The sequence below is a fragment of the Suncus etruscus genome, chromosome 9 (assembly GCF_024139225.1).
Source record: "Suncus etruscus isolate mSunEtr1 chromosome 9, mSunEtr1.pri.cur, whole genome shotgun sequence".
In the NCBI taxonomy this organism is placed as follows: Eukaryota; Metazoa; Chordata; class Mammalia; order Eulipotyphla; family Soricidae; genus Suncus; species Suncus etruscus.
In genome coordinates, this window is record NC_064856.1 from 99247986 (window position 1) to 99269106 (window position 21121).

The 21121-nt window shown below is 35.6% G+C and overlaps 2 protein-coding genes across 2 annotated transcripts; one reads left to right on the plus strand and one right to left on the minus strand.

The window, feature by feature from the left end:
• Positions 1 to 1132: 1132 nt before the first annotated feature.
• LOC126018650 (olfactory receptor 5I1-like) lies at positions 1133 to 2065 on the plus strand. The gene has a single exon (XM_049780749.1). It carries the CDS (start codon positions 1133 to 1135, stop codon positions 2063 to 2065), a length of 933 nt encoding a protein of 310 aa, XP_049636706.1.
• Positions 2066 to 20125: 18060 nt separating this feature from the next.
• On the minus strand, positions 20126 to 21121 carry LOC126018651 (olfactory receptor-like protein OLF2). Its single transcript, XM_049780750.1, has one exon. It carries the CDS (start codon positions 21119 to 21121, stop codon positions 20126 to 20128), a length of 996 nt encoding a protein of 331 aa, XP_049636707.1.

The following is a 21121-nucleotide window of genomic DNA, read 5'->3' on the forward strand; positions in this document are numbered from 1 at the left end:
GAAATAAATACCATAATTTATTCAAATTTTATGCTGCCAAATTTACAATAGTGAATAATTGAGGTCAGATGGTGCAAATCCTAGTAGGTAATTCATTTAACCCTTAGTAACAAAAATACCTTCATTCTTTTTTTTTTTTTTTTTTGCTTTTAAAAAGGGGTTTTGGGCCACACCCGGCAGTGCTCAGGGTTTACTCCTGGCTGTCTGCTCAGAAATAGCTCCTGGCAGGCACGGGGGCCCATGTGGGACACCGGGATTGGAACCAACCACCTTTGGTCCTGGATCAGCAGCTTGCAAGGCAAACGCCGCTGTGCTATCTCTCCGGGCCCAGTGGTGGGATTCTTAATACATGTGATAGTAATGAAATCAGTGTCAAATTGATCTGCCCAAAGTTTCACATGATCTGAATGACAAAATCAGAGTTCACCATGTTCTACAACTCATATAAAATTAATTTTATTTCTATTTTATTTGCTCTTCTTTAAGGGTAATTGAATATTACAAAGGAAAATAGGTATGCCTGCTCCTGTAACTAAAGAAAATTTCACCCAGAACATCAATATATTTTGGGGGGTCACACCCAGCAGTGTTCAGGGGTTATTCCTGGTGATATGATTAGAAATTGCTCCTGGAAGGTTTAGGGATCATATGGGATGCCAGGATTTGAATCACCATCCTTCTGCATGCAAAGCAAATGCCTTTCCTCCATGCTATCACTCAGACCCCACCAATATTTTATGTTATATATGAATAAACAAAAACGATGTATGTTAAAATAATTGTTTATTAAGAGTTTGTTCTGTAATTATATAGTTAATAAATACATATTACTTTTCGAAGTTGAGAGCAGATGAAAATATGAATTCTAATTTTTAATTTCAATTACTGGGTATTCTGGTATTGCTCTGTACAGTGAAAATATGTAACTTTTAGATGTAAATAGTACAAACTTAAATATAAAAGTATGCATTTAACTCTTACACTAGATATTCATGGTTATCAGAATATTCAAGTAGATTTTAAATTTATATTGTATTTTTAACATTTCTTTCTTTTGTCAATGTTGAGGTTATTATTATTATTACAACATTACTCTGTCCGCACTGTCAGAATATTTGGAGCACTACGGAAAATGGGGTCGGAGAATGACACTGTGAAGACCGAATTCATTCTCTTGGGATTTAGTGACCATCCAGAACTTCAGAGTGTTCTTTTCCTTGTGTTTTTTGCCATCTACTCTGTGACCCTCACAGGAAACCTTGGAATGATTATATTGATCACCACTAGTTCCCACTTGCACACACCAATGTATTTTTTCCTCTGCATATTATCCTTCGTAGATATATGCTATTCTTCTGTCATTGCCCCGAAATTACTTGCAGATTTGGTTTACCTTAACAAAACCATTTCTTACAATGGTTGTGCTGCTCAGCTGTATTTTTTCTGCTGTTTTGCGGATTCAGAATCTTTTCTTCTAGTTGCTATGGCTTATGACCGTTACATCGCTATCTGCAACCCATTGCTTTATACTGTTATTATGTCTAAGAGAATTTGTGTGCAGCTTGCACTTGGAGCATTTCTGGGGGGCACCATGAGTTCCATAATTCATACCACAAATACTTTCCATTTGACTTTCTGTTCTAAAGAAATTAATCATTTCTTTTGTGATATCTCCCCACTCTTCTCTCTGTCCTGCACTGACACTTACGTGAATGACATTGTCCTAGTAGTGGCTTCTAGTTTGGTGGAAGTTATCTGCCTTCTAACAGTTCTTCTCTCTTATGTCTTCATCTTAGTAGCTATTCTTAAATCAGATTCTGCAGAGGGCAGAAAAAAGGGTTTCTCCACTTGTGCTTCCCATCTTATTGCAGTTACAATTTACCATGGAACCATCATCTTTATTTATCTTCGTCCCAGCACTCTTCACTTACTGGATATTGATAAGGTGACCTCTGTGTTCTATACACTGATTATACCCATGTTGAACCCTTTAATCTACAGTCTCAGAAACAAAGATGTCAAAAAGGCTTTTAGAAAACTCTTTGGTCTAAAATTGTCTGATTAAGTTTGGAACAGAGCCTGACAATTGTCCAACAATATTTGCTCCTTTGTTTTGAGTTTTAAGTATTTACAAGGTATATGAATATCGCATGACTGGGTATAGTCCCAAATATTAAATGAATAAATAAATTAAGTTTAAAATTGTTGTATATAGGGACATGGCTATAAGAGAGGTTGAGGAAACATTGCCAAAATAGGGAGAAAAAATTTCTCCATCAGAGGAGGCAAAGAGCTTAATTATTACATTCCTGCTGCGGCCCACTTGACAACTCCCACCAAGGTTGTTCCCCTACTTCCCTACCTACTTAACCTATCAAATATACATTGATCATACTATATCTTATTCTATGCCAGATGTCCTTACTAATTGTTTGGGACAGTTTAGGTAAAGATGTTTTCAGCAAGATGATAGTTTTCTAAACCTAGGCATAAATCAACCATTTTTTTTCTGTCATATATAAAATAAGCTGCTCCACTAACAATTTTTGTCAGTCACAAGATAGACTTTTGTCCATGTTCCTCATTCAAGGGTTTACCTCCAGGTATCAGGAGGCAATCTCTCATAGTAGTATGTATTACCAAAGTCTAGTTTACCTTCACTTAATATTCATTTATTTTCATAATTTTACATAAAATTACTACAACATTCTTATAATTATTTTCTATTGTGGATAAGCTAATAATACCAAGCCATCTTTTTGTAGTATAAAATATACACTTAATTTATTTTGACTGTTTTTATGTATACATAGTTTATTTATAAATATGTATCACTATAGTTTATCAGTCCATAATTCTAAAATGACATATTCAAATATTAATTTCTATTTTGTATTTCTGACACTAATTCAATTAAAGATTATGAATCATATTGCAAATCTCTTTTATTCTTTCTTTTTTGTTTTGTTTTATGGTCCATACCCGCCATGTTCAGGGGTTTTTCCTGGCAGTCTGTGCTCAAAAATCGCTCCTAACAGGCTCAATGAAACATAATGGATGCCAGAATCAAAACTGGGTCCAATCTGGTCGATCACATGCAAGGCAAGTAAATGCCCTACTTCTGTGTTATTGCTCTGGTTCCTTTATCTCTTTAGATTATAGGGTATACTGCTTTAGAAACATCATTATTTACCTTTCTAATTGTAAGTATTTTTATGTAGTTATTTTGTTAGTTTTGAGTCACACACTATGATAATCAGGATTTGCTTCTGGTTCAGAGTACATAGGTTTGAGAGTTTGGCAATGCTCAAGGGACTATATGTGATAATTGGGATCTTACTCTGTCAGCTTGATGCAAGGCAAGAGATCTGCCCATTTTATTGACTTTCTTCTTACATAATAATTTAGTTTCTTGCTTCTTAAGCACAGTATCTGCTCCAGTAGAGCTGCTAAGACATTTTTTAAATGTTTAGAATGTGGTTATTTTTATAATTTTTTAAAAAATAGAATATATTATCCACATAAAATCAACATATTTGTACATATGTGTATACATGCATATCTGTGTAAACATATGCTTTCAGATTTATCACTAACAGTGTCTGGGGACCATATGGAGTACCATGGATTAAATCCACCTTACTGTCTTTATGGTCCTCAATATATTTATTTTTATGAACTCATTTTGGGTTAATTATTTAGATTTGTACTTTATACACTAGTAGCTTCATAAAATATTGACTTCATGGCATCAAAAAGAAAGACATTCTTGCAATAACTTTCAGAGTCAAAAGAGATGAGGGCTGGAGGTTACAACTCACTTTATGAAGCTCACCACACAGAGTGATGAGTTTAGTTAGAGAAATAACCACACTGAGAACTATCATAACTATGAATGAATGAGGGAAGTAGGAAGCCTGTCTAGATTACAGGTGGGTGGGGAGGAGGGAGATTTGGGACATTGGTGATGGGAATGTTGCACTGATGATGGGAGGGGGGTGTTCTATACATGACTAAAACCCAAGCACAATTATGTTTGTAATCAAGGTGTTTAAACAAAATATTAAAAATCATATAAACAAAAATTGAAAATTTCAACTAATATCTTGTTCAAAAATGTTTTTTTAATATATATTGTGTTTTAAAAAAAAAGCTTGATTTAAAAGCTCAGTTTAAATTTTAGTATGAAGATAATATTCTGAGATTACAATGTAAAAAATGAAATTTACAAATGTTGGGATGATAGACTTATCAGTAGCTGAACTGTGTGAGTCATGGAGAAAGCAGACCAGTCAAGTCTAAACAATAATGTAAACCTTGAAGGTAAATTTGAATAGTGGGAGTAAATTTACAGTAATTTCATTCATTCCATAGAATTTGATTACTTATTGTATGCACTGATAATAATATTAGAAGCATGCTTTGGAGGCTGTTTCTTAGAGACTGGTACCAGAGATCAAATCCAGGGACTTTCACATGTAGAGCATGTGTTCTACAAAATAAGTTGCTTCTTTGGTACTAATAAATTATATTTACAAGAAAAGTTTTGTATTTAAAAATTCATAATGATATATCATTGCTACCCAATGTAAACTTTTGTTTGATGTAAACTTATAATAGACAAAAAATAAATATTGCCCCAATGCAATGAAAATCAAGTACTGCCTCTTAAATAATAAATAAGATATATGACAAGTATGAGCTCATGTTAATAGATGAATATTATTAGTATATGCTAATATAGGGATATTATTATCCCTTGCAGAAAAATGGCTTTGGTTGAGGATATACAGGATAACAGAACATTATGGTATTTGGACAGGAACCATCTAAGCTAATTTCAAGGATAAGTAGGGGTCTGGAATACAAATAAATATTTTGATTTTAGGCATCTATATGACAAATTAATTCATCCATCTTGACTAACAGTGAGGAAGGCTCTGGTGAGTTTTTACTAGAAGTGAAGACATGCTAGTTGGAAAGGATAACACTTAAGTCAGCTTCTCAAATTAGATCTAATCCTATGGCGCCAGGCAGTGAGTTTCAATACAGATGGTACGATTTTTTTTATAGTGGATAAAGTTGAATCTCAGAAGTTATGGATCCAACATTATAACACATAAAGTCACAAAAGAACAGATACAATCCATGAAAGGTTATTCCCCAGGGAATGGCTCATTTGCCAATGTGCCAACATATTGTAGCATGACCCTTGTTCCCTGATAGCCACGTAATGTTTTAGTGTCTTGATAATCTAAGGCGACATCCTTATTGCAGTTGTCTCCAAAGAGATACAAGAGGTTGCCCTTCATCATGCAGTTCACGAATTGGAGCTGAGAAAATAGCTTGAAAATATCCCCCAATAACGTAAATACAAAAACAGGATCCTTAGTTTTACTTGGGGTATTGGTGCAAAGAACAAAAATTCAGACCACAGAAAAGTGTAATTATTTTTGATGATTTCCAAAAGCTATTAGGCAATATTAATTGGCTGTGGCCGACTCTGGACATTCAATATTATGCCAGGAAAACAAAACAAAACCTAATGTGTCTTCTCTTTTCACAGTCCTACAATATTTAATCCACACTTATTCCTCTTCATTTTTTGATCATTTATATCATGATTCATAGTGACCTTCTTGGACCTATGGCTCAAGGTAAATAACACAGCTGATGCCCTCCTATTTGCCTGCTCCATTTTTTCCTCTGCAGATGAAGACAAATATGCCCTTCATACAGGAGCCAATTGTATAGTCTCTACCTAAAAAAATCCCTTTGAGAGAGGTTCTTTGTATGCTCCTGTCCAATTTGTGTCTTTTGCATTGTCTAAATTTCCAAGAGGGGCCAATTCTCCTGGTCTTGCCCCCAATGGTCTTTGGCAGATGGATTTCACCTACTTTCCAAAAAATGTTTTTAAAATAATGAAGTCTATAGTTGCCTATAATTGGATAAAATATCAAAATTTTCATTGTAAAATTAGTTTAAAGTTATGTATTTTTATTGTGAAAAGATAAGTGTACATAGTGGCATAAATTATTTTATCATAAATTATTTAATGTTTTAGGGAAAATAAGGAGTAAATTCATTATCATATACAAATATAAATGTTGAATTTTAAATTCCTTGAGAAATCTACAACTGTCTAATATAGAAAATCAGTCATACTACATTGCTGTCAAAAGTGAAAGTTGCTCCTTTTTTACTGTATCCATGTCCATAATGAATCTATTATTATTCTATTTATTTTAGTGTACTGTAACTGCAGGATGTCATTATTGCAACGTTTTTTTCATTTATATCTTCTGACAATAATGAATATATATATATATATTTAATAGCTTATTGGCTACAAGGAACATTCCTATGTCCAACAAAGAATGAGCGCATAAACAAGATTTGATACACATAAGGTACATTTCAGATTTACATTAAATATGTGAAAGGCTTACTTATTGCTATATCATGATCAAATTGGAAAAATTAAATGAAAGATATTAAAGAAAACTGCATTAATTCAAAGAAACAAAACATGGAACATTAGTTTGCAAGATAACATGTTAGCTTACTATCAGACAAAAATTGCAAACTGAGGCTTCCAAGCTTTAGGGACAGAAAAAGAGAATGAGGAATAAACATTGGAGGAGCCATAAAAATAAAATAGTCACAAAATCTTTGATAATTTGATTGTAGTGAATATGCAATAATTTTGGACATTATTCATTAAGTTAAATAAATACTTATCAAACATTTGCTATTAAAAATAAAATATTCAAAATGAAACTTTCTATACTCAGAGCTTAAATGAAAAGAAACTTTGGGAAATTTCTTAACGTCTGTGATCTCTAACAAAATCTGGCATACAATATGATTAATACCATTATATTATTTTTAAGCCACATAAAAGTAAACAATTCAATAATATAGTTTTTCATAAAATATCCTCAATCTCTATATGAGGTTCATCCATATCAATTCAGGACATGGTACACTACTCAATTTTTATGATTAGCAGAATCAAGTTGAATATATGTGCCATTGTATAGATTCTCCTATTTTCATATCACTCATGGTTGTTTTAACAGGCTTATTATTATTACAATTAAATTATATTATGTAAGAATAAGGGCCGGGAAGGTGGCGCTAGAGGTAAGGTGTCTGCCTTACAAGCGCTAGCCAAGGAAAGGACCGCGGTTCGATCCCCCGGCGTCCCATATGGTTCCCCCAAGCCAGGGGTGATTTCTAAGCACATTGCCAGGAGTAACCCCTGAGCGTCAAACGGGTGTGGCCCAAAAACAAAAAAAACAAAAACAAACAAAAAAAAGAATATGTCAATATTCACTGGAAATAGCAGTTTGGTTTCATGATTTCTTGGATTATTTATTATCAAGAGTATTTCTAAAATGCATCACCACCTTTTAAAAAAGTGTTGGTGATCTTTTGTTCTCACTTAATCTATTTTCCAGTGCATTATTCGAAAACAAACTAATTATGTGGTATATTATGCTTATCAAATATCCCCTTAATTTTCTTGTTTGTTTTTGGTTTTGGGGCCACACTCGGTGATGTTCAGGTGTTAGTCCTGGCTATGCACTCAGAAATCGCTCCTGACTTGGGAACAATATGGGATGCCAGGGATCAAATTGCGGTTCATCCTAGGTTAGTGCATAGCAAGACAAATGCCCTACCACTTGCACCACCACTCTGGCCCTGTCTCCTCATTTTTTGAAAATAAAAAAGTAGTGTCAAAGGTAGATGAAAAAAAATTTAAACAAATCATAAATTTTTTTCTATTGACTAAAATGTTGCCTCCAAAGCCTTGCTTCAAACTTTTTTAAAATGTCTCTATGATCATGACTTCTAAAAATTATTACCCTTTAAAAATAAATATATCTAAAATAAAGTACAACTAAGGCAAATGTTATACATGTACAGTTGATTAATACAAATTTGTCAATGTGCAATGTATTTAAATTTAATAAATTAAAATATATGTCTAATTCCTCAGCGCCAGTGCTGAATATTCTCTCAACTGAGGATGAGGAAGCCTATATTGGGAAGCTAGGTGACAGACCCCCAGAACTAAGCCCTCCAGCAGGATCATAAGCAGCCTCCCCGTTTCAGCCAAGCCAGGGATGGCGAGCATGGGGCTCTAGAGCCTCATGCGGCTCACGGCCAAAATGAATGCGGCTCTTTACCCCTTATCATTAGTTTGTGTACTGTGGCTCTTTGCCAAGTTTGGATTTGGTTCTGCTGCTTCTGAGGAGGGACCTCTGAGGAGAGATTTCCAAGCACAGAGTCCTGCCCGCAGGCTTCTTCATCCAATCTCCCATCCATCAGAACAACTGCATGGCCCGCTACTGGGAGGACCCATGTGTCACATGTTGGGTCACATCTTGCCTAACGTTTGTTCTTAGTGTGGAGGACGCAGCACACTCTCACCATCACTGCAGGATTTTGACCCTCACTCAAAATGGCAAATGCAATATGTGTTTAATAGATTATTGTTAAAATTAGATGCTTTTGTGTGAGTGTTTGTCTGTTTTGGCAGGTCACTGCGGGGTGTGGCTCTCTGACTTTCACAGTTTAAAATTTTGGCTCTTTGTGTCGAACTTGTTCGACAACCCAGAGCCAAGCTTAGGCCGAATGGTGAGTCTGGGGATGGGGTGGGGGAAGGAACCCCTAGTAGTTTCTCCTCCCACCCAGCAGAATCCGGTTGTCCATGCAACCCTTCACAGCAGGGCCTCAATCCTGAGTGCCAACACCGAATCTTCTCTCAATGTGTGATTCCTAGTCAGTTCTCATTTCCCAATTCTAGCGCCTGCAAGACTACTGTAGTTAGTTTGCCATGATACCATAAAGCTCCAAAATTTAGATTGCTTCTAGGAAAGGAAATGGGATGCCCAATGTCTGCAGGATAATATTTCATAGTATATACTGGTACTTCCTATACAGTACTCAATAACATACCACATAGATTTCTAGAATGCTCTATACACAATCAAATCCAGGAAGCCTTTCCCCATTAATGCAAAACTTACCCTCACCAACCAGGATTGGTCCAGAAAATGGACAAACTTTGCTGACTTTAAATTCTTTTCCATTCTAACTCCTTCTCCTTTTTTTTTGTTTGCTTGTTTTTTTTTTGGGGGGGGGGAGGTCACACCCGGCAGTGCTCAGGGGCTACTCCTGGCTCTATGCTCAGAAATCACCTCCGGCAGACTCGGGGTCCACATGGGATGCTGGGATTTGAACCATCACCCTTCTGCATACAAGGCAGACACCCTACTGCTGTGCTATCTCTCCTGTCCCTCCCTCTCTATTTTTATTTAAATTTATTTTTTTCTTTCTACTTTTTTAAGGTCCCATTTTATCTGGGTCAGTCTGTTGATATATAAACATGAGTGTATATATTCAGCATATCAATGGCTATATAATACTTGTCTGTAATATATATAGTATAAACTTCCTGGTATAGTTTCTCCATACAATACGTATTACCATATCACTTATTTTTTAGACTTGAAAACTGATTTGTTTGCTTTTGGATTTTTGGGGGTACACCCAGTGACTCTCAGGGGTTATTTCTGGTTCTGCACTCAGAAAGTGCTCCTGGCTTGAGGACCATATGAGATGTCAGCGGGTTAAATCTTGGTCTGTCCTGGGTCAGCCACATGCAAGGCAAAAGCCCTACTGCTGGGCTATCGCATTGGTACCCCCAAAACTGGTTTTTTTAAGAATCCTTTTTACATAACTTAATTTTTTAATTTTTTTTATAATTTTTATTTTAGCCATAGTGGCTTACATCTCATTCACAGCAATATTTTAGGTACATATTAACATTGAATCAGGAGAATTCCCACCACAGAATTCTCCTCCCTCTACTTCTGCTCCTGTCCTGCCTCCCATAGCCTTCATCCTCTCCCGGGGCTGCTAGAATCAGTGTTACCTCCATGTCTAGCTTACTACTTAGTGATCTTTCAACTGTTTGGTCATGGTACCTCCATTATATCCCACTCTAATTGGGAGGCGGGACTAGATAGTTAAGGTTATGTGGTTTTGTTTGAAGAAGAGAAAAGTAATAAAATGGAGTAAAGATCAAATATGCCGAACTTGGTCGGAGTCTCTAGAGGCTCTCATCCTCGGTTTGAAAGACGAAGGGAAAGAGAAGGTGGAACACCACATCAGTATAAAAAGAAGTACCAAATATCCAGTGAGCGCTACAGCAATAAAGATGGCACCACATACTTGCCATGGACTTGAGATAAAAAACATGACAGAGCACAAAACGGAAAAAGAGAAAAGAAGAAAGAAAATAAATAAATAAATAAAAATGGAGACAACCAGTTCAATATCCACACCAAATCAAAGAAATCGACAAAAGCTAGATAGATAAAAAAGGATTTTTATGCTCTCTCTCTCACTCTCTCTCTCTTCCCCTCCTGAATAGGCACAGTAAACATTGGAGTCATTCGAAAAGGAATTCCCTTGGTCTAAGTCATACAGATTTTCTCCACCCTTGAAGTATATTGTCATGGGATTAACTATAGACTCCTTTCTAGTTCATTTACTCTCCCATTGGTGCTTTTGTGGTGTATGGGGGACTTCTGCTTTATCCTGGGTGGTAAAATCAGGTCTCTGTATCTAGAGATATCCGTCTCTGCACATGTCAAAATGGAACTTATGGTGAAGTCTTTCTTTGTGGTTCTAGAAGTTCTGTTCCCTTAGTGTCATTATAGTCCATCTTCTGTGGTTGGTGGTCTTGGTCCTTGTGCTGATCCAAGATTGGAGCCTGGGATAGCGTATTTTGTTATGTTACTAGAAGACCCGTTCTGTTGTTACTGTCTCAGTCATACCTCTAGAATTAGAGATCATGGTTATTGTGCAGGTTGTAGGTCAAACCCTAGACTAGGGTTTTTTTCTTGGTTCCAGGATACATACTGCCTTGTCATGGTTCTGTCAGCCAGTCATCTATAGATCGCGATCTTGGCTTTTGCACAGACCAACTGGTGACAAATCTTCAGATTTTGTCTCATCGTTAGCTGGTGAGGTAGGATAACCTGCTCTTAGGTCAAGTTGTTCCAATTTCCTCATTGTCAGGATAATCTATTAGTGCTGGGCCATGTTGGTGTTTGAGCAGTATTAAGGATGTCCCAGGTGGGATTTGGTTCCTATAGCTGTTGTGAAGAACTGTGTCATTTCTATGCCTGGGATCCAGGGTTCCAGGCTGGATTGTTGGCATCTAATCACCTGGGGTCTATTTGAGTCTACATGACATATATTCAAGGTAGAAGATGCCCCTGTGTTGTAAAAAAGTATGAGTTCTTATCCCTAGTAGAGAAGAGCTTGTTTTTAGAAGTAACCTTACCCCCTTTTTTTAGTGTGCCTTTGCAGGAAGAGCTGGTGCTACATTATATTGTTGTTGCATTTTGGGGTGGAAAGAGAAGAAAACAGAAGCAAGTCACACACCCAAAAAAGATAAAAATAGAGGTAAAAATATATGTGCTCCTGTATATATAAAGAAAAAAGTGTTCTTTAAATAAAAATTTAAAAAATGAAATAAAATAAGTAATTAAAAGAACAAAATGTTGCAGGAGACTACCTTATATTTGGGAAAAAGCAGGTAAAGAGGTAGTGTTATACAGGGTTTATACTTATGATGGAACTATAGGTTTCCCCATTGTCTTTTGAGATGTTCTTGTGGGGTGTGGGTTCCCGAAAGCCTTTTTATCACATACCCTGACCTTCTTGAGATTGGCAAAAGATTTGTGGCAGGGAGGTCTTGGGTAGAGTTCTTGAATTGGGGGTCCTTTTAGAGCTAAGTCCAGTATCAAGCAACAATCTGCATTGGGAAGAGTTAGTAAGAAGGGCCACACCGCATGAGTCAGCAGGGGTGTTGGTTGTCTTTTCTTGCCTGGGATGAGGTGTAGGTTTGGGTGGGTGTCCCTTCGCTTCGGTGCTGGATACTGTTTCATTGGGGTAGGAAGTCAGTCTTGAGGCCTAATAGATTAAGAACTGAGGGCGAAGAGTTTTAATACGGTGGGAAATCTGGATGGGATTGAGTGGTGAAGGGATAGTCAGATTTCTAACCAGGGGAAAAGGGGGAAGTATATGGAAGGGGCAGAAAAGGAGAAGAGAGCAGGTAAGATTGAAAAGAAAGAGAAGAGGAAAAAAAAGTAGTGAGAAGAGACAAGAAATGAGCAACGGAATGTTAGTTTGCTTGAATGTGTTCGATGAGTAGGCCCTGTAGTATAACTCTGCAGGACACAGTTGCTGCTTTAGTGATCTGGCTGGTCACGTACTTCAGGTCCTAAAAGAAGGTATAACGTAGAAATAAAGGGTATGTTAAAGAGTTTTATCGAGACATCTTCATATCGCAAGCTGGGTATGGTGTCTCATGTGACTCTGTCTTGAGGTGTCATCTTAGGTTGTCCACCCTTTGTATCCAAGAACGCCTGTGGACAGAGAAGCTGAGAGATTATTTTAGATATAGTAAGATTAAAGTATTAAATCATATTATTTTGAAATGCTTCCATTAGAGTCAATGATTTCCCATAGTAATCTTTACCTGTAATCCTGTATAGGATCCCTAAGAGATTATTGTGGGCCTTTGTATTAAAGGGCTGAGTCCATACCTGTTCTCTCTACGCTGCTCTTTTTGCGTTTGCTAGTTTCTTTACAGTGTCCTAGGTAGGCAAGGAAAGAACTCTACCCACTGTACAATTTAGTTTTTATATTAATTATTAAAACTGACTTTGAATTACAATAATTAATCTCTTCTAAAGTTATGATGTGGCTATGTGGCTGAGCTTATGCTTTGCATGTATGATTCATTATGTTCAAGTGCTGGTACAAACAAAAGCAAACATGTGTACTCTTTCTTTTTTTTTGATGATTCCTTCAGTATTATACCAATAAAATATGAAGTTAAATCAAAATGAGCCCAACCATAGAATCAATTTAATTATTACCAAATAAACTCAAGAAAATGATACATTATGAGGGACTGACAAATTTCCAATTACTCTTGCTCATTGGCTCATATTACAAGAAAATTATCTTTGGTTATCTTCTACTAATTATTTCTTTTTTCATTATTCCTCTGTTGCTTCCTCTTCTCTAGGGTGAGAAATGACATCATTCACAATTCTACATTCCCAGAATTGAGACTATTAACATCCATGTCCCTCCAGACTTCACTGTCTTAACACCTACTCCCAATGAAATTTAGAGATTGCAAGTCTTACTGAAATTGAGTAATCTAAGTGAATTCCCAAAAGAATGTAGATGTTCATAAAGAATGTCTTTCTATATGCATGGATATAATGAATTAATGAATAAAATAAAATGAAAAGAACTCATTTGTATGATTTGTTCTGTTATAATTCAGATAACCATGGCATTATAGCACGCAAGGTACACAACTTTCTACCTGCACTTTCTATGTTCAGAAAGCAATTACAGCTTCTGTTGCAGTCACTTTTTAACAAGTTTAATTCTTTAAAATGAAATCATAAAAGACAGATTGACAATGTTTTCCTTTTGCTAGAGCAAAATACATACTCTTGTGTAACCAACAAAACTTTTTAAACAAGACTGCCTATTTTCAATAACGTAAAGTGATAGTCCAAAACCTGTTCTATGAAAACTATATGATAGGATAGTATCTTGAATGCATTTTAAAAATAAAATTGCTGAAAATTAATAATACTGCAGTTAGAAAAATGACTACACTAACAACAATGTGCTGCAACTACAACGACAAAATTAATGAGTGTGAGAAGTAGAGTGACCGGTTTACCTGATTACAGGTAGGTGTGGCGGAGGAGGAAGATGTGGGGCATTGATGGTGGGAATGTTGCACTGATGAAGAGATGGTGTTCTTTATATGACTGAAGCCAAACTACAATCATGCTTGCAATCATGGTGTTTAAAACAAGAAATTAAAAAAAGAAAGAAAATGAAGAGAAAGAAAAAATAATAAAACCTATATTTTCTAAATTTTTATTTGTTTTTTTTTGGGGCCATACCTGTTTGACACTCAGGGGTTACTCTTGGCTATGTGCTCAGAAATCGCCTATGGCTTGGGGGGAGGACAATATAGAATGTCAGGGGATTGAACCAAGGTCCATCCTAGGCTAGTATTTGCAAGGCTTACCTCTAGTGCCTTACCTCTATCGCCACCTCTCCAGTACCATAAAACCTATATTATCTAAAACTGGATGGCATATAGATTTGTTATTGAAAATATTAAAGTTTTATGTTTTATCATGAAAATGTAATTTTTAAATAATATATTTAATTATGTAATCATGCTTACAAATATGTTTGTAGTTGGGTTTAAGTAATAAAAAAGAACACCCCATTTAAGCAGTGCAACTTTCCTACCACAAAATTCCTGTCTCCCATCTCCTCCCCCTGCCTGTATTAGAGACAGGTATTCTACTACTCTCACACACTACCATAGTTATGATAGTTGTTGGTGTGGTTATTTCTCTAACTGCACTTACCAGTGGTAAGCTTCATATCATAGCCTTTCCTTCTGGCCTCCATCCCTATTGTCTCTGGGTGTAATTATAATAATGTATTTTATTTTTCTTAAATGCCATATATGAGTGAGACTATTCTATTTACTTCTCTCTCCCTTTGAGTTATTTCCCTCAGCATAATAGTTTCCATGTCCATCCATATGTAGGAAAAGTTCATGACCTCATTATTCCTGACAGCTGCATTGTACTCCATTTTGTACATGGACCACAGTTTCTGTCTCCACTCACTTATTATTAAGCATCTGGGTTGTATCCAGATTCTGGCTATTGTAAACAGCTCTTCCATAAATATAGGTGTGCATAGGCAAAATGTAAATTTTCATAGTAACCATAAATTCTTTTCTCACGAGTGGTTTAGTGTTTTGTTGAAAGGTGGCAAGAAGTAAAATCACTTCATTCGAATAGAAATATATGAATTCAACTTTTAATACATAGAGAAGCCTTCATACTCTCTTTTATAGAGAATCAACAATGATATATTCCTGCTATAAGTGAAAAATTGCACATATTATACCACATTCCTATTCATAATGTGGCCTTATTATTTTTGTCATAGGTCACTTACACTCCTATGAGATAATTATATTGTTACTATTTACAGTTTCTTGATGATGTGTAATTTTAAACATTCTTAAATACCCTGTTGCCTGTGTGAAAATATTTCAATGTCCTATAAAAAAAAACAATGATTAAACAAACTTGAAAAACACATATACATCGTGTACCATAGAGTTTTAAGTAATATGGAAAATCTTGATTATTGATACTAAATGAAAATATGTAGAGATTTTTGTCAATAAAGTAAATTTTATTTTATTTTATTTTATTTTATTTTTGGTTTTTGGATCACACTCGGCAGTGCTCAGGGGTTCCTCCTGGCTCTATGCTCTGAAATCGCTCCTCGAAGGCTCGGGGGACTATGTGGGATGCCGAAATTCAAACCACCTTCCTTCTGCATGCAAGGTAAATGCCCTTCCTCTGTGCTATCTCTCTGGACCCCAAATAAAGTAATTTAAATGGAGATAGGAAACTGGAATATTTCACTCTCTTTGCATGTATAGCAGAAAAGAAAGAAAACTCAATATTAATGTAATAATATGAACTCACAAAAATTGACTACAAAACTGAATTTGCTAAGTTGTCATGTCAGAAAAGGTGACTTTGACAGTTAAAATCTAAGGTGGAGCAAAAGAATATAATAGTAGATGTTCTTTGAGCTATGGTGTTGATGGAGGTGAAACAATTTTGAATACTACATGCAGTAGTTACCATCATTATAACTATGCTTTCAGTAAAGTGGTCTGCATAGTATCCCTTTCATAACAATATTGAATCAATTTATCTAAAAATAAAAAGAAAAGTAATATAGAAAAACAGGAAAAATATCGACCATAGAAGTAGGCAGGGAAGACAGGGGGTAGGTTTGGAGGGATATGTGCACTGGTGAAGGGTTTTGGATGTTTTATGAATGATACTCAGTGATGAACAAATTTATAACTGTGTAGTTCACAGTGATTCAATTAAAGAATTAATTTTATTTATAGAAAGTATAAAGAAATTACACAACTCTTTCTGAAATATTTGTACTTTGGGTTATATATATGTTTTTGTCTTCTGTTTATATATATGACCTGCATAATTCATAAATATGGAATATTTTCATTAGTCAAAATTGTGTATTCTCAGACTTAATTTTTGGGGATAATTTGTACATAAGAGTTGGCATTATATAAGTCACTACAATATGTTGAATCAAATATCTTATACATAACAATAAATAATATGTTAACAAGAACCTATCACTTGTGTAATGGGCAAAGTGTACATATTAGCTTTGAAAAATATGAACATGTAAAATATATGCTATCTATTCTTAAGAAATTTATCAAAAATGTCAAATAAAGACATGATGGTGTTTGCCTATTAATTTAACTAAGCCATAGTTGTAAATAACTCATTGACAAATTCTTCAATTCTTCCCTGATAATTTTCTTGATTTTTTTCCCTGTAATTCTAAATGGTCTAGTGCAGACTCTGAATATCTGAAATCTCTGGTACTGCATAGTATCTCAAACACATGAAGGAGCAATTCAGATTACCCAACTGAAGAAGCCTGTGAGGATTGTAGGTACAATTCTAAAAGCAAAAAATTATGCTTCTCCCTCTATTATTCACATTAAATCACTTAGAATCATTAAAAATTTATTAAACCTGGGACTTGAGTGATACCACAGCTCTAGGGCATTTTCCTTGCACACAGATAATCCAGTTCAATCCCAGGCATCCCATGTGATCCCTGAGTCAGGAGCAATTTCTGAGTGCAGAGTCCGAAGTTACCCCTGAACATCACCAGGTGTGGCCCAAAAACAAACAAACAAAAAAATCACACAGACATAAATTCTGCTTCATTATCTCTGACATAAGATTAATAAGCAGATTCCAGATCATTATTGTTTTCCTCAATTTGAGGACATAATTCTATTGATCATCAATTGCACTATCTCTGCTATATGAATAAGGTTTCATTTTTTTTGTTTTTTTTTGTTTTTCGGGTCACACCCATTTGATACTCAGGGGTTACTCCTGGCTAAGCACTCAGAAATTGCCCCTGGTTTGGGGGGAACAATATGGGACACCGGGGGATTGAACTGCAGTCCTTCCTTGGCTAGCGCTTGCAAGGCAGACACCTTACCTCTAGCGCCACCTCACCAGCCCCCAGATTTCATTACATTTTTTTTTAATATTTTCTCACCATGACTCCTACAACCAACACATTGACTGGAATTTTAAATCAAGATGAATGTATTCATTGACCAAGACCAATGATTACCATTTTTTACAATAATTCTTAAAACTATCAAGAATATAAAATTTCTTTTGTGGAAATATTAGCTTTATTCAGTGGACAAGACTGAAGTCCAAATCTTCAGCATCAGTTCCAGCCAAAAGCCCCCTGCCTTCCAAAGACCCTTGTTTTTATCCCCCAGAATCAGGTACCACCCAATGGTGGGAACAGATACCACCCAATGGTGGGAGCAGAATCAGGTACCACCCTAGGGAGGGGGCAGAATGCCAGGTCACACCCTAGGGTAGGGCACAATCACCAATCAGGGTAGGGTCAGTAACATAATAATCCCATAAAATTTTTACATACACAACAATTCCCCCATTTGTTTTTAGTAAACAAACAATATTGTCTACAATTATTAAAGAAAAAACTAGTCAATAATAAAAGAGCCACTGTTTGCATAAGTGCATCAGAGGAAAATGTAAACATTATATGTTGTATTCCAAGAATAAGAGTTGTCTCTTAGCACAGAACTAGGAAGAAGCCCTACATACCGCCACTTTATCCCATATGAAACAAAAATTTTCAGTTCATGTATGCTTTCATTAAAAAAATTCATATTCTAGGAAAATGTATATGAATTTTTTCTAGTGAAAGCATACATGCACTGAAAATTTTGTTTTATATGGGATAAACTGGCTGTATTTAGGGCTTCTTCCTAGTTCTGTGCTAAGAGACAACTCTTTTTTTTCAAGTTCTAACTTTCTTTTTTTTAACCAACTTTATTATATACATGATTGTATTTGGGTTTCAGTCATGTAAAGAACACCACCCATCACCAGTGCAACATTCCCATCACCAATGTCCAAAATCTCCCTCCTCCCCACCCAACCCCCGCCTGTACTCTAGACAGGCTTTCTATTTCCCTTGTACATTCTCATTATTAGGAAAACTCTTATTCTTGGAATATAACATATAATGTTAGAAATTGATCAAGGATATACTAGTCATTTATTTGCAATGAAAGGGCTTTACACCATATAATCTCTCTGGGAATGTAGACCCTATTCAAATGTTTATAATTTTTTTGTTTCTGTTTCACTCATGATAACAGTGACAGACTTTGCAATGTGTGACTTAATTCAGAAAGTTAAATATGTAAAAACGTATTTAACCTTAGGCATTACTTTTAACAAACTAATGCACTCTTGCTGCACATTTTGCTTTATAGCTGTTAATGTAGTGCTTATACCAATTATTATTAAAGTTATTGTTTCTATTGTGGTTTGGGTCACATGTGATTGTGTCCATGACTTACTCTTTTTTCTTTTCCATGAATCACTCCTGGCCAGCTCAAGGTGTTATAGATTTTGTGAGGACTTCAAACCTGTGTCTCCCAAAAGTCAGTATGTCCGACCTACACAGTCCCAAATGTCCTACATGTCATAATATGCCACTAGCATACATCATTGTACTTGTACTTCTTTATCAAAATCAAGTAGGCACAGACTATTTGAGTACAGAGAAAAAAATTATTATGTTATAGACTTAATCCAGAAATAGGAAATTATCTCTTTTGAAATATTCCTGACACCTGTTAGAGACAAGCCACTTGCTAAAATTTTCAATTCACTACTATATTAAATTAAATTACAATTTACCGTAAAAGAATTCATTTAATTCTATGTTGTATCTGTGGAATATATCGCTAAACATGGAATAGAAAGAAAATGACTACCAGAATACATGGCCAATATTATAATATATTAGTGTTTAAAAGAGTACTGAGTTTAACAATAACTGCACATAAAAAGTAAAATAAATATTAAAAATAAAATATAAGTAATTGCATTATAATAAAGAATTTAAACAGCTCATGAAAAATATTTTTAATGTTTGTTGTTGACACACAAAACTGTATCAAAATGCCAGATACCTAGAGTTAGTCTCTGAATAAATCATTTGGTTCAATATTGTTGAAATTACTTGCATGGGTCTCAAACTCGCAGCCTGTGGGCCGTTTCTTTCCCTCCATACATTTTGTGGCCCTGTCCTAGAGGAATCCTTTTTTTGTTTTGTTTTGTTTTGTTTTAGTTTTGGTCACACCCCCCCAATGTTCAAGGCTTACTACTGACTTTGCACTCAAGGAGCACCCCGACTTTGCTTCCTGAAGCCCCCAGGTAAATTGAGTTTGAGAACCCTGGGAGGGATAGATATAGATTGATTACATTTATATATGTGGTATTTAAAAAAAGATAGTATGTTAATAATACATAATAGTAAATAGTATGTAAGTAATATATAATAGAGAAGAGGACAAAAAGGACTAGTCCATGGATGGATGCTAGCTTAAAGTGAGTGTGTAGGGTGGAGTTTCTGTGTGTGTTGCAGGTGACAGAAGTTTATAATTAGGGCAGAGAAACAACTATGACAATTATACAAAGATATGATCATTGTGGATAATCTGAGTATGATCATTCTGGGTGTTAAAAACAGGTAAAGTGTTCAAAAGATACCCCATCAGCAGTGATATTGCATATCACAATGTTAGAAATGAAGAAGAAAAATGGAAATTGTAATGAGAGAGAAAAATGTCTTCCTGGAAGGCAAGTATGGAGAGGACTTCAGGAACTAATTCAGTGATTTTGGAAATAGAAAATGTGCACAGATCAAGGACATGAGTTATAGAATATTTTATGACTGAAACATGGTTATGAAAAGTTTAAAACTGAGTATCTCATATCTAGTGTATTAATTACAATGAATAAATTCATAGAAAAAGATACTGATTTTACTGAGGACATAATTTAGTACTGATTGTTTTTTTCAGGGCACCTTTCACATCCTTATTCCTTAAGCTATAGATCAATGGGTTTATCATAGGGATGATAACCATATAGATAACAGAGGTAATTTTGTCAGTGTCCATGGAGTAACTGGAGCTGGGTCGCAAATACATGTAGAGAAGTGTGCCATGGAAGATAGCCACTGTGCATAGGTGGGAAGCACAGGTAGAGAAGGCTTTGCGTCTCCCCTCAGCTGATTTCATTCTAAGGACAGTAACAATAATGTAGCTGTAAGAGAGGAGGACTGTGAAAACACTGACACCAAAAATAATGGTACCAAGTATGAATAGCATCATCTCATTAATAAATGTATCTGAGGTGGCAAGAGCAAACATAGGAGGTAAGTCACAATAGAAATGATTGATGATATTGGATTTACAGAATGACAACCAAAAAGCTAAGCAGGTGTGAACTGCTGAATCTACGAGGCCCATGATGTAGGTGAGAAAAACTAGTACAGTACAGAGTGTCCTAGATATGGCTACTGTATAAAGGAGTGGATTGCAAATAGCTACATAATGGTCATATGCCATCACAGCCAACACGAGAATTTCCACATCACCAAACATACAAAAAACAAACATTTGTATGGGACATACAGTATATGGGATCCTCTTTATCTCAGACAAGAAATGAGCCAGCATCTTGGGAGAGACAGGAGAGGATACACAGACATCACATAAAGACAGGTTGCTCAAGAAATAGTACATAGGAGTGTGGAGTCTAGTATCTGTCTTAATCAGCAGGATCATCCCTATGTTGGCAATCACAGTTGTGCTATATACAAAGAGAAAGAACACAAAGAGCCCAAGCTGCACATCCTGTCTGTTAGAAAGTCCAACGAAAATGAACTCAGTAAATACAGTGCAGTTCTCCATCACATCTGGAGCTCTGGAGATCCTTGCTGGAGACAAAGAAATAGAATGGCACGTTAGTTTCAT

What these genes read in the sequence shown, in the direction of transcription:
- LOC126018651 (XM_049780750.1), bottom strand. Translation starts at nt 21,121, where the DNA reads ATGAAACTAACGTGCCATTCTATTTCTTTGTCTCCAGCAAGGATCTCC.
- LOC126018650 (XM_049780749.1), top strand. Translation starts at nt 1,133, where the DNA reads ATGGGGTCGGAGAATGACACTGTGAAGACCGAATTCATTCTCTTGGGA.